Source organism: Acanthaster planci, linkage group LG04, assembly GCF_054643075.1.
Source record: "Acanthaster planci isolate LZ-2023a linkage group LG04, COTS_SCS, whole genome shotgun sequence".
Taxonomy (NCBI): domain Eukaryota; kingdom Metazoa; phylum Echinodermata; class Asteroidea; order Valvatida; family Acanthasteridae; genus Acanthaster; species Acanthaster planci.
Genome location: NC_141780.1, coordinates 5,644,673 through 5,658,014, shown reverse-complemented (window position 1 = coordinate 5,658,014; position 13,342 = coordinate 5,644,673). Strand labels below are relative to the sequence as shown.

Below are 13,342 nucleotides of genomic sequence, written 5' to 3'. Positions count from 1 at the left end.
CATATTCCTGACAAAATTGTCAGATATGTTATGAAGATAACCAGAATGGTTATCTCTTCACCCCCGCATCCAAATAAATTACTCTATGAGCAAACTTTTTACCGTACTGACACAGGCGAGGCTGAGCGCAAGCTGTCTTCTCAAGTTCCTCCATGAGTTATGGTATACGGTACAGCATCGTAGACACTAATCCTTCGGAATTTTTTTTTAATTGTTCAAAGAGGAAAAATAATTTTAAAAAAAACTTCTTGCACTGTAAAAGACAGAAAACGTTTGTCTGCGAGATTTCTTTTCCATTACTGCCGTGATCCAAAAAGGGGGCGTGGTTATCTCACAGGCAACACCCGACACGATCTATGTTCAGTTCATGTACATGTATTACACAAGGTTCCATTTGCGGGGGATTCGCGGTCCTGGCATTGTCTCCTACTAGTTAACTCATGAATGGGTACAACTTTGAAAAACAGAAACGGGGGCACATTTCGATTAAGGCCGTGTTTGCATGCACTGATGTATTTCAATGCAGAAATTGAAAATAAAAGAAGGTTATCAACAAATTATCCGTAGTTCCAGATCCACAGACAGGATCAGCCATTTTTTTTTGAAAAGTTGTTTGGATAGGGCAAATCACTAAGAAAATGGGTACATGGTAACGCAAATATAAAATGGGGTGCTCATTAAGATTTCCTAGAGATGTGGTTTTAGTACACTTCCACAAAACAAACTTAGTATTTTCCCAAAACCACAAACACCTGGAAATTATTGTGCTGATGGGCAGGCGCTCGGAGGAAGCTACGATTTCCAAACTTCATAACAGATCTGTACAAATCATGCTTTTTATTTCCGATGTCATTTCACCATCAATAGTGATTTAAGATTACACAGACTGAAAGTTTCTTTGAAAAAAATCACCAGTTTTGCAAACGGTATTTATAGTCCAATTCACAATACCATTAGACACAAGCTGACTGGCATTTTAAAATTTGAGACTGACAGGCAGTTCATTGAGCATTCAAAACACAAATATTTGAATGTTCTAGGAAATATCATCATTCATGACACAATTCTGATAAAATACGTACACAATTCAAAGTATTTACAAAAGAAGAGAGGGAGCAAACCATTTGACACAACTTGAAAGCTGTCTTTCTGGTATTCATGATGTAAAAAAAAAGTGTCACTTCGCATTTTTAAACTTCAAACTTACATAATAAGTGCGAAATTATTTTTGACATTTTCAACCACAAGTGAAGTTTGTGTGCTTATCACTTGATCCACATTGGACAATAGGTGTTTTCAATCCTTGAAACATTGAGAAGAATGTTAACAACCACATTTCCTGAATTCATTTCAGAGAAAAATCCAGAGAGTGATGAAAATTTCCCTGAATCCAATTCATAAGTGACTGCATCACATACAAAAAAACACTCCACTAATTATGAGCACCCATTGGCTAATACAGTGACGTTGTGCTGCTTTCGGTTCCAATGGTGCTGTTGCCCTGAACGGGTTTTTCACACCTTTTCGTGGGTTCTGTAATTAGACTGGGTCTCATTATGAGAAGTCAGAAAGGGATGCACTGTCAACTTAAAAACGTGGGATGTTAACAATGCTTTGGATATATAATATGCTTGGCAGAACAACATTTCTTAGGTATCAGGTAGGACCAAACTTTTTCAAATCATATCAAGGATTCCTTTCCTGGTGCTGCTGAAACTCTTGACAAGTTCAACTGGATTCTCATCCAATCAGGCTAACCTGAATCCATTACCCATATTTGAAATGTGTAAGAGAAACTTGTCCATGTTTTTGTACAAGCCTTTCACGGGATGTTGCTGATTCCACGAAAAAGAAGCCTGGGCAATAACAGGTGACAGTGAACACTGCACAAATTGTTGGAAAAGTGCTTGTGGGTATGCAGCAAGATTTCAACTGAAACTGCGCATATCCTTGAGACTACAAAAAGAAAAGACAGGGAAGAATTTAAGAGACTTCCATACCAGGCTAGTTCACCAGAAAGATTAGTGACGAGCATTCTGGGGTAGTGTCTGCCGTACCTTTCTGTGTCTATGTAATAATGTCGTAATCAAGTTCCATTCGTAAGTGCCTTGACAGCAACACAGATAAATACATGTAAATTGTAAAGCAGCCGCTGCCAAGTTCCATACGCAATCATTTGGCACCCAATGGCCGATTTTGCCTGGTACCCAGAATATATTTTATGTAACACATAGACTGGTAAACTTCTCCTGCAGTTGACAAATGGTCAACTTGGCCTGTGTTTGGATATTTTCTAAATTATCCCCCACACCTGAGTGCAATCCTACGTGATGCGTACCTCATCAGGCCTCGGGACACACTATAAGTAAAGCACTCCAGAAAGGTGACTGTCCACATTCCTGACCCAACGAGGGCACTCTACTGAAAAGCTGGAGGGAATACTTTTTACTTGACTAACCAGTTTGTCAGGTACAGTGTTAGATTTTGTGTTACAGTGTTAAGTATTGATAAGTGAAGTGGGCAAATGCATAAATTAACTTCAATAAAAATCCATGAAAAAAACTTTGAAAAGGACCTCCAGTCGATAAGCGGCTAGTTTGTACACCATTTAGATAGGTGCCAATGACCCCTAGTCCTAAAGGGTCAATGGTCACCCCAAACTCCACAGGTCTGGCTCCCTGCCGTACACGCCACAAAGCGACCAACCGCAAAACGAGTGTCCAAAATAGTTCACTCTACCCATTCTCGCAATCAACTACAGTGGCTTGAACACTGCACTACTTAGTTGTGATATGGCATGGTGAACTGGAGTTCTTGAGTAGACTTGTTCCAGGATAATGACACTGTGGTTGCAGCAACCAACAGATGACCAGCACGGTCGATGTACGTCACAAGTGATACGGCCTATCTTTGACAGAAATAGCTAAAGAGAAATGAGATATGATCCTTTGGATACACTTCGGCAATGGCTACCATTCCAACAAAAAAAAAATAGATTTCATACAAGTGCATGCAGTCAGTGATTTAGTACTCATATTCACAAAAATGCACCTGACAACTGCAAAAAGTTGTTCCTCTACTCGTTCAAGTAAAGTTCCCTACTCTCACGGTCGCACTAATTAATCCTAATTCCCTCGGCACTTTTCCTGTTAACCTGGGGAACCTTTCAAGAAGTTTCTAGAGGTGTCCAGCCAAGTGTAAAAATGTGTAAATATCCTTCAGCAACCGTCTGAATGATGTTTGAAGGATCTGTGAAGATTAAGATTGAGAAGAACTTGAGAGCAACACGTTCACGAGGCTGTTGTGACAGTCCCGCTGGCTATCGGTATTTCTTTTTGCCTTTCTTCTTCTTGGGTACCCGGCATCGTGGACAGTACCAGTTATCCTCCTTGGGTTCTTCCTTGATTCCGACACATGGCCTGCGTGGGGAGAAAACGAAGCAGAAAGAATGCAGAGGCACGGTCAAGTCTGGATCCAGTCTAAAAAACAGCATCAACGCTGTTCAAGCGAACTGAGGGAACTGGAGGTCTGGGCCCTATTTGGCAATTGGTTCAAGCACTCCTATTTGCTTGAGTCAGTTTTGTTAGAAATTATATTTCAACCTCATTTTTGCTCAACTCCGTACAATCTTTGCTTTCTACACTGAGCACTGTACTTCTGCAGTAGCAAAATCATATCGCCTCAACTAGCAGCTGGCGTATATTATATGCAAATCAAAGGACAAAGTTTTAACATCTACACCCCCTTTCAAGATGTGAGAAGGCAGTGCCGGAGCGTCACACTCACCAGTGGTACCAGTCATCGCAGGTATCACAGCCGATCATTGCGCTGCCGTCATCAGGCAGCTTGCAGTTGGGGCATATCCAGATCTTCTCTCCTGTATCGCTCTGAAGACACATTGATAAAGATGTCCATATTGGCATGCAATACTCATAGTTTCATTTCCAAACCAAGCAAAGTTTAGTTAATTTTTTCAAGTTGTTTCTAAAGGCTCAACCCTCACCATCCAGACTTCTGGCAGTTCACTTTCCAGAACTCGCTAACCTCCAATCATGTGAAACTACATGACAGCACAAAAGAAGTAAACGGTGCAAAGACCTTTAACCTTAACCCTGCTACAACAACAGCCCAACAGTTGTCAACTGTTCGTTTCAGAAGTTATCAGAAATTACGACACTGCAGAGGGTAAAGGCCGGAGTTTACCGAGTTCATTGCACGTCAGGACCCATCGATCCATTTTGTTGCATTGTTATGAGTTTTGTCGAAGTTAGCATTCAACATGAGAGGCAGGGAGCACTGTAAATGCACGGTGTCCAAGCCGGGGTTTGTCTGGTCTGCTAAATGCAACCAAATCCACAGCAACATTTCATTGCCTTCAGCAGGGTTTTTCTTTTGGCCACGTTGCATTTTTGTTGCATTTAGCACGTTGACTACAAAAAACCCCAAGGAGGATTTGGAGGAAGACAAACCTTAACAGCAAATGAAGACTGGGAACTGTTGCAGTGGATATTGAAGCGGCAGACAAAGACTACTAAAATTCAAATTTTGTGAAATTTCTTGGATTCTAAAAACGTAATAATGAACACTGAGGAACTTAATGATGTCCAAGTTTTTGCATAATCTTTTAAAGACACCAGACTGACCATAACAGTTCCAACAGTCTCGAGGATGACGCTGCGTTGTGCAGTCCCACCACTAGGGGGCGGTGTGGCTGGTGCCTTCTGGGATGCTTTGCTCCCTTTGGACGTGGATGGTTTCTCTACTGGGGCCTTCAGGGATGCTTTTGTTGGCACCGATATACCCTGGAGAGAAGCAAGTGGGAAATGAACTTATTCGCGCTGCATGAATTCTTTGGGGAAAATCATCATGAGAACTCAGCACAGTTGCAATGTCTCTCTTTTACAGTACCGGTTGGAGTGTAAAAGTTCATACTGTGGGAAAACTTTCACTATGGGAATGTCTGAACACTGTTTCAGGTTATTTCCATATATTTTGGGGTTTTACCAAGACTGCTCGAACAAACCAACTTGACCTGAAAATCATAAATGCAACAACCCGACCAGACTGACATGGTGGAAAAGCTGACCCAGCCTGATCCGAAGTCGGGTAAAAAGAAGTTTGAGGAGCGCTGATAAGTTTTGATACTTGGTTATTTCCTGTAGTCTGTGAGCTTGTGCACAAAAATCATCAGCTCATAAGTGTTTTTATGAATGAATGAAATTTACCTTAAATGGTGCCTGGGGTTGAGCAGCACCGGGCGAGACCGGCTGGGCCACCTTGGTGGGCTTGGCGATGGCAGAGAAGGCCTTGGAAGCTGCCTTCCTGACTGGGGGTACGGTCACTGCCACCTTGGGAGGTGGGGGCGACCTGGGTGGGGACGGGGGGGACTTGGGCACCGAGTGGGGCTTCGCAGGCACCAAGGGGGGCGAGCCCGGAGGCGAGGCAGCAGGCGCCTTCTTCTGGTGCGAAGCCCTCTTGGAAGGAGGTGCCTTCTTAGCCGCGGGCGTCTTTTTCGGCGGAGGGTTAGTGGGGACAGGCGAGACAGGGGAGGGGCTGGGGCACGGGGAAGGGGAAGGAGAACGGGGTGGAGGGGAGGGAGATGGGGATTTTCGCCGGGGTGGCGGTGAAGGGGAAGGTGATGGAGAGGACGAAGAGGATGAAGAGGATGGCGACGGAGTGCGGACTCTCAGTGGCGGCGGCTTTGGCTTCTCAGGCTGTTTTTTAATGATTCTGAAATAAAAGCCAATGACACAAACAGCAATCAATCAAGAAAAGCTAGAGCCAACATTGTTTCCTTCACAAAATACTGGATATTTTAAAGTGGAAAATGAATGCTAGAGACACTTTGATCAAGAGAGTAACATCAGGCCTCTGACACGTTCATCCATCCAACAAAACGGATACCGGGTAAGCTGAAGTAAGGGCAGATCCAAGGAGGCTAACGGGACAACCCATCCCCCCCCAAAAAAGAGTACAAATAAAAATAAATAATTTGTGAAAAATGCTGAAGAGAAAGGTGATTTTCTTTAATCCATTCCATTGTCCTTCCTTCCATAAGCATGTAAAATGCCCCCCGACAGAAGGTTTGGAAACGTGGGGAAGTGTATCTCACTCACATTTTTGTAGTCTCTCCACTTGAGGATGCAGATCCAATCTTCAGCATCAGTTTGGGTACAGTCAACTGAAGGCAACAGAAATCCATCAACAAATGTCTGTGAAAGGTTCTCTGTGACAATTTGGAGTCAACTTCAACCTACAACCACCCTAAGTTCATCAACATGAAACTCGAGGGACCGAGATAACAAAGCGGCAAAGCAAACAGCTGTGCTAAGCGCAGACATGACCTGCTTACCAAAAACAAGGGTACTAGTCTAAATGTCGTTCGATTTACAGAGTGATTCTATACTGATTTTTGCTCAGTGTATAAACGCGGCAGGCAATATTTTCTTCAGTTGGGCCCCATGGGTTATTGGAGTATCGGGACTGGTTCTGAACTACTCCCCGGCCAGTGTTTCTTTCCATGGAGCATCGTAAGCGTCTTCTGTTAGATACATGTACAAAGAATATACCCCTGGCATTCTGCACATTGTTAGCCTGGGGGGGGATTCTTATGAGTTGCTACCGAAATGACCAATGCATTGGTTTATGTGCCCACTGAATAAAGGACATAGATCTGATTTACACACCTCCAACTTCAATAGTAACAAAATTCTGAGTGCCACTGATCAGAATCATATTTGTGGTACTGTGAAGACAGGGAACTAAATGCAGTTTAACCACTTCCTGCCGGGGACTCCGGAATCGGAGATGTTTGATTTATAGGCGTGGCCGGGGTCTCCGAACTCAGACAAAGGAAACAGGGCCCTGTAACAAAAGAGCGTACTCCGAACAAAAGACCAGGCTGCTGGGCATTACCAACATTTTTCACTCTCAAAAGTGGTGATAATCCGGCCTTGTTTTGAAACCGTATACCAGGGTTTGGGGCATTGAGAGCGAGCGGATTACCACCGCAGCGATGAGCCACACAGCACCGCTGCACGCTAATCTGGCCCCTATTGAAAAGAGGTCAGCAGTGCACTGAGCCAGGTTCGTGAACAAAAGAAAGTTACAACGCACGATCTGGGCTCTTTTTACAAGGCTGCAGGCCTAGCTGAAATACTCGGGCGTCAATGAAGGTCACCTGTCAACTTAGAGTAGTGCCTAAAGATTACTTCGTGTGGCTATAAATGACCGTTAAATGAAATGATGAATTTTTGAAGGATTTTGAAAACGGAAAAAATGATAGTCATGCCGACCCAGCATCATCGACATTGAAAAATGCCCCGGCATGAAGTGGTTAAAGTAGGCTGATTTCATACGTAATGATATGGTAAGCAATAACATGAACAACAAGAGCTATTCCCTAGACAAACAGCGCATCTTCTTGTAAAATCAATTAGCTAAAGACGTAAAAATCACACACTGAGACAAGTGTTCACCTTGGCCACTTTTTCGGGTGGTTCCTCTGAGGGGTTTTGAGCTCCCTCTTCCTTCTTTTTTGGATTCTTGGTTCCTTCCTTCTGCTTTGCCTTCTTGAGGGAGTCCTTGGCCGCCTTGATCTTTGCCTTGCGTTCCTTCTCCTTCCTCTTCTTCTTCAGGCAAGCCTTGTCCTTCTGCAGCTTCCCGCTGGACTTGTCTCGGCCCGGACTGCTGGCGGGGCTGTCCGACTGGGAGACCACTCGGACCTTTAACGACTTGGGATTGGTGGTGATGATGTTCAGCTTGGCGATGGTGGGCTGCTTCAGGGGGTCCGCCTGGGCCTCCCCGCTGGACGAGCTGGCCGCCTTGGAGGCCAGCTCCCGCATCCGCCGCTTCTTCTCCAATTTCTTCTTCTTCAGCTTCTCCTTCTTCAGCTGCTCCTTCTTCCGCTTGGACCGCTCCTTCTTGGACTCCTTGCCCGAGGAGGACTTCTCATCGCCCGACTTCTTCAGCTTGTGGTCCTTCTTGTCCTTGCTCTTGTCCTTGGGGTCGGCCGTTTTGATGAGGAGTTTCGGGGCAAGTCCGGGCGACGTCCCCACCTTGATGGCGGACGTGATGGCCCCCTCGCTCTCCCGCCAGGCATTTTTGAACAGCAGCTTTGGTGGCAGGGAGTGTCCCTTGCCGCTGGACTTCTCCTGGTTACTCTTGTTGGCCATGTCCAGGAGTCCCCCCTTACCCTTCTCGACGCTCTTGTCTTTGCCTCGGTCCTTGCTTTTATCCTTTCCCTTTTCCTTGGCTCTCTCTCTGTCACCATCTTTGCCGTTCTTCTTGCTGGATTTGCTAGAGACACCACCCCGGGCCATCTTGGAGATAACCGACTCAATCGTGTCCTCGATGCTGGCCGCACTAGCCAACACTTCCTCCTCCTCGTCCCTTATCAAAGTCGCCGAGGGCAATACAGCTTTGGAAGGGTCTGGCAACTCCCCACAAGGGTCAAAGGTCTTGGAGGGTCTGGGCTTAGTGTCCTCGTCCTCAAAGTCATAAACATCCAAAGCGGATGGCTTCTTTGGGCTAGGACTCTTGTCATTGTCATCACTGTTCTTGCCAGCAGGGAGAGCAGGAGTCTCCACATTCTTCTTTGTGGTAATTAGCAATGTCCCAATATTTGGTCCCACAACCTTGATGTTCTTGCTACCCGAGGGCATCAACTCTTTGACTTTGTCCATGATGACCACCGCCGGGCTCTTGGGCTTCACCTGAAACACCGAGGGGGTGCCCCCCGGTGAGAAGAACAGGTGCTTGGGGGATTTGGGCTTGGGCTTGGGTGGGGTGATCCCTTTGCCCTTGGAGACTTTGGTGTCTGTGCCCAGGCTGGATGAAGGCGACTTGGGAACTTTGGTAAGCAGCCCGTCGGGCTTGGAATCCGTCCTCGAGAGGGGAACGGTGGTTACACTGCCCCGTCTCTCCAACAGCTGCTTCTGGGGCGGTGTGGTGGCAACAGGTAGCCGACCCTCCCGCTTAGGAGTGATCTCGCCATTGACACCCATCGACAGGGCCGTCAGCTCCCGGGGGTTGCCGTCCTCCATCATTCGGAGCCTCTTGAATGCAAAATAGTCCGTGGAGGGGCTTAACAGTTCACGCTTTTCACCGCGAGGAGACGTGGGGCTCAAGAGGGGAGTGTGGGGCTCGTAGCTGTCGCCATCAAGAGAAGCCCGGGAAGAATGCGAGACGTCCATTGCATCGAGCCCCTCACCAAACTCTGGTTGAAAGTAACAAAGTAACCAATTCCAAAATTACCCCTACAAATGAAACTCTCGCAGCATTGGAAATTATTTCAAAACTTCAGTTTCATTGAAGGTGCTACTCCTGAACACTTCCCTGACAGAAATGACAAATTCAAAGTAGCCCGAGTCACAGGCTTCTAAAAAAGTACAAGAGACAAAAAGCAGAACATAAACAAATCCTGCCATGCAAAGCCCGCTGGTTAGTCCTTGCCAACAAAAACTGATGCCTTCAATAAAAACTACTGTGGGTCTCTATGCCAAATTGCCAGGTCAAGTGATCTGTTCTGCACACTAACAAGAGATGTTTCTACATACATGTGTGCAAAAGTTCGTACCCGACAACCTCTCTCTTCTTTGTCAGTGCGGGGATGAGTACAGTCAGATCAGATAAGAGAATGTTCAAGTGACGTCCCTCTTACTATCTTATGGAATCATATTTTTGTGTCAACTGATTCCTTGGAAGATTTGAGACCCGTTAGGGTTGAAATCTGTGAGAAAGCCAGCATAGGTTGATAAAATGACTTTTAATGTTATCAAAAAAGTTAACACCAACCTCCTGCGATGTCCACCAGGGGCGGCATGTGCTCAGGAATGTACTCCAGCCTCTCGCGACAATCTCGGCTCCCGGGTTGAGGGATCTGCAGGTTGTTCTTCTTGGGAACGGGGAAGGTCGGGAGTGGGTGGGCAAACGGGATGGGCTCCACCTCCTTGAGGTAGGTCTCCAGCTCGTTGAGGCGGACTTGCATGTGGGAGAAGGCCAAGCCGACATCATCCAGATTGGGGTCGGTGCGCCCATCTGTTGAGAAACAAAAACCATCCAAAGTGACTGACCACTCACTCAACAGAAGACATTTAGAAACCTGGTCCTAACACATGATCAGACACACATGATTACGCTACGTAAATAGTGTGGGCATTCCTTTGTTTTCAAGTACTTCAGAAAGTTGGTGACAATACTCATTTTTCTTGCATTGCGAACGCTCTTTTAGACTGGATTTTTTCCCATTCCTTTGTTACAGATACTCCTAAGCATAAAATTCTTCTGAAACTGTTTTCTAGACAGGGGTAACCTGGTGTAGAACTACCAAAGTCCATACCAGGTTCGCAAAACCTGCATTATGTGGACCTCTTTTGTTCAAGGGTCTGCACTCACTACATGAAGCTAGAATGAACAAAGTACAGCAGTTGTAAAAGCAAAAAGTTGTAAAAAAGAAACAGTTGACTTAAAAGATCTTGTTATCAATGAGCCACCTTTGATATCTCTTAAACCAAGTTTCATGATCAACAGGGTTCCTAGCCAACACAACCTTGACAGTAAAGGCTAATTAATAGCAATGTCGGTGCACAATTTTGGGGCTCTCTCAGATTAAGCAACAAAGTTTGTTGTTCCATGATTTGAGAGGTGCCAAAAATCTCAGACATTACTGAGTGTAGGCTAACCTTCCAGGTTTAGCGTAAATCACACAGAACCTTGTAGGATTTGGCATGTTTCGCATGAATTCTTCAATGCATTAAAAGTTCACAGGGTTGATGAAAATCATGATTTAAAATAATTAAAAATTAACAAAACCAAATTTTCAACATTTTAATCGGATCTTTTAAATTTAAATCAATTTTTCTTAATCAATCTTTGTATAAGTTGTCCAGGAGGCCCTTGATCCTGAAATAAAAATACCATGCGATGATTAACCCTAACCCTCCTCAATCCTTCACCTGTTGGAGGACTGAGGAGTGTTAGGGTTAAAGGACCCACTGCTGACTGCTGGGGTTAAGTTTACCATAATGTTAAACTGTTACACTCCTAATCCAACACCAAAGTTTGCTACACCCAGTTACCTGTATGCTGAAATACATGCAAACTCTTGGTATGAATACACTGCTGAAATAAAATTTTAATGATAAAACAAGACAATTGGGATAACACTCCTGTGCACCATACTTCCTAACACATGGCATGCCTTATGTAACATTTCAAGAGACTTTACTGAATAAGTACACCCCTTTGGTGTTCCAATTTTCGTGATATTTGGCAAAACTGCTTTCCATGATACTGGTATTTGGAAATACTACGTTCTGATTTTTGAATGATTTTTTTCAAATGATTTTTATTTTCTAAGCGATTTAACTCCTGATTTAAATCAATGATTGAAATCATTCGATTTAAATCAAACAACCTGGAAAGTTCAGTTCAACGTTTGACCAAAAAAAAGGCCGCTAACTTGCGTTAGAGGTCAATTTTAAGATAAAGCATTATATTCCTTACACTGCTCAGCGTAGCGATGGGAGTGTCGAGCCAAGTGCTCTAGATACCTCTGCAGCACATCGGTCAAGAGGTCACAGGGTGTGGTGTGTATGGCATGCCAGCCCAGCCCCTGACACAGCTGGGCTACGGCCACTTTCAGCAGGCTGCGGCAGTACTCTTCCACCATGGCAAACTGGTTCAGTCTACAGGCTCAGCCAACGGTTCTTGAGACGACAGAGTGAACAGGGAGAGACGTCAGTAACATTACAATACCAGCGGTCGTAGTGTTCCACCATCGGTTAATCCCAAATGAAATCTCCGGCTTTAGGCCTACTTCCCTTTTACAACACAATTTTGCACAACCGCAAATTAGAAAGAAAAGACCAGTTGGCAGTTGGGGGAATAGCAGCAATTCGTGCCATATCATGGGCAGACCGCACAAAGATTGACGTGACTGAACGGCCACGCAGACCACCCAATAGGGCCTAACATTAGTGAGCTTGTAAGCTAAACTGATCTCTTATTTTAACTAGGCCCTACCCTTAGTTTTCAATTTCCTTTTTAATTGTTCCTGCCTACTACGGCAGGCAGACATATTGCCGTTATTGGGAACAATAAACTTTTTCAATGTTCGCAATGCATTATGGGTTTGGATGACAAACATGCAGTGCATTGTATGCACAACCCTATGGGAGAAGTGTACATGCAAAACATTAATCCGTTTCCATTTAATTTCAAGCCACCCCATTCTGACAAAGTATTGCATTATTGATTTGGGACGAAGATATTCACAAACTTTGAAGTTTAAAGCTTGGCAGAAGGGAAAATTCGGAGAATCCCTTCCAACACCACCAGTTTTTGTCATGGACCATGCTTTGACTAAGATTGTGAATATTAAAGTGAGCTCTAGTCAAAATCACAACTTGTAGCTCATTCTACCCATACTGACCAGTCACGTTCATTTCAGCCAGTAGAGTGGCGGGTGCCCTTAAAAAAAAACAATTAAGGCCGATTTTTTTCTTCTTACAAACATTTGAAAACTTACTTGAAAACTTTTCTCGTATAATTTGATAATACGCATGCATCTGTGAGTTGATGAGCAGATACATAAAAACATGTTGTAGAAAACTGTAAATTGATTTCTGACTGGTTCAGCTTCTCCCATAGGGTTGTGCATAAAATGCATTGTTTGTCATCCAAACCCATGATAAATTGTGAACGTTGAAAAGGTTTATTAAACCATGGTTAAATAAAAATCCTTAGACCCTACCCACAGAACTGTGGTGACCAACGTCCACTCCACTCCCTCGTAGCGGAGCGGACGTCGGACTCCACAGTTCTGGGGGGCCCTAGACAAGCTAGACCCTATATGATCTGCACTGCCATGGCCACAGGTCTACCTCAGCTCAAAGCCTGAGGCAGAGTTATAGGCCTGCAGGAGATTCCAGCAAGGTCATAGTTAATAAAATTCCTTCGACTGATACAAGTGAACTGTCACTGCAGTGATATGCCATTTCAAACTTAGACTGTGAATGCGATTTGTGTCGCTGTCGTGTGTGTACTGTCCGACTAGCCTTGGCCGGCCTATGTCATAGTATGTGTGCACACAACCTGTGCAAAATAAATACACAAGCTAGGCCCTACGTGAATTGTTCACATGATTTAAAAGAAGAACAGATATGTCGAAGTTAATATACACTTTATCTCACTCTCAACCCATTCACATACCTATTACGGTACGACGCATCTTCAAATGAGCAAATTTTCCCCCATCGTAGCTCACAATGGGCGCTGTAAGAAAAAAAACCTAATGACCGCTGAGGGCGCTCTTCTCTTAACTAATGGAAGATGAATGGAT

At 44.6% G+C, this 13,342-nt stretch overlaps 1 protein-coding gene across 1 annotated transcript; it reads right to left on the bottom strand.

The window, feature by feature from the left end:
- Nucleotides 1–811: 811 nt before the first annotated feature.
- taf3 (TATA-box binding protein associated factor 3) lies at nucleotides 812–13,342 on the bottom strand. Its single transcript, XM_022225818.2, has 9 exons — nucleotides 13,213–13,342; nucleotides 11,506–11,708; nucleotides 9,796–10,038; nucleotides 7,479–9,217; nucleotides 6,117–6,181; nucleotides 5,226–5,730; nucleotides 4,644–4,802; nucleotides 3,787–3,887; nucleotides 812–3,419 (listed from the first exon to the last, which is right to left on the bottom strand). Exons 2-9 carry the CDS (start codon nucleotides 11,669–11,671, stop codon nucleotides 3,320–3,322), a joined length of 3,078 nt encoding a protein of 1,025 aa, XP_022081510.1. The 5' UTR covers nucleotides 11,672–11,708; nucleotides 13,213–13,342; the 3' UTR covers nucleotides 812–3,319.

Excerpts from the sequence above, each read along its gene's own strand:
- taf3 (XM_022225818.2), bottom strand. The coding sequence starts at position 11,671 with ATGGTGGAAGAGTACTGCCGCAGCCTGCTGAAAGTGGCCGTAGCCCAG. Across the intron at positions 9,218-9,795 it reads CCTGGTGGACATCGCAGGAG|AGTTTGGTGAGGGGCTCGAT; the intron begins GTTGGTGTTAAC and ends ACTTTCAACCAG. Across the intron at positions 6,182-7,478 it reads CACCCGAAAAAGTGGCCAAG|TTGACTGTACCCAAACTGAT; the intron begins GTGAACACTTGT and ends TGTTGCCTTCAG.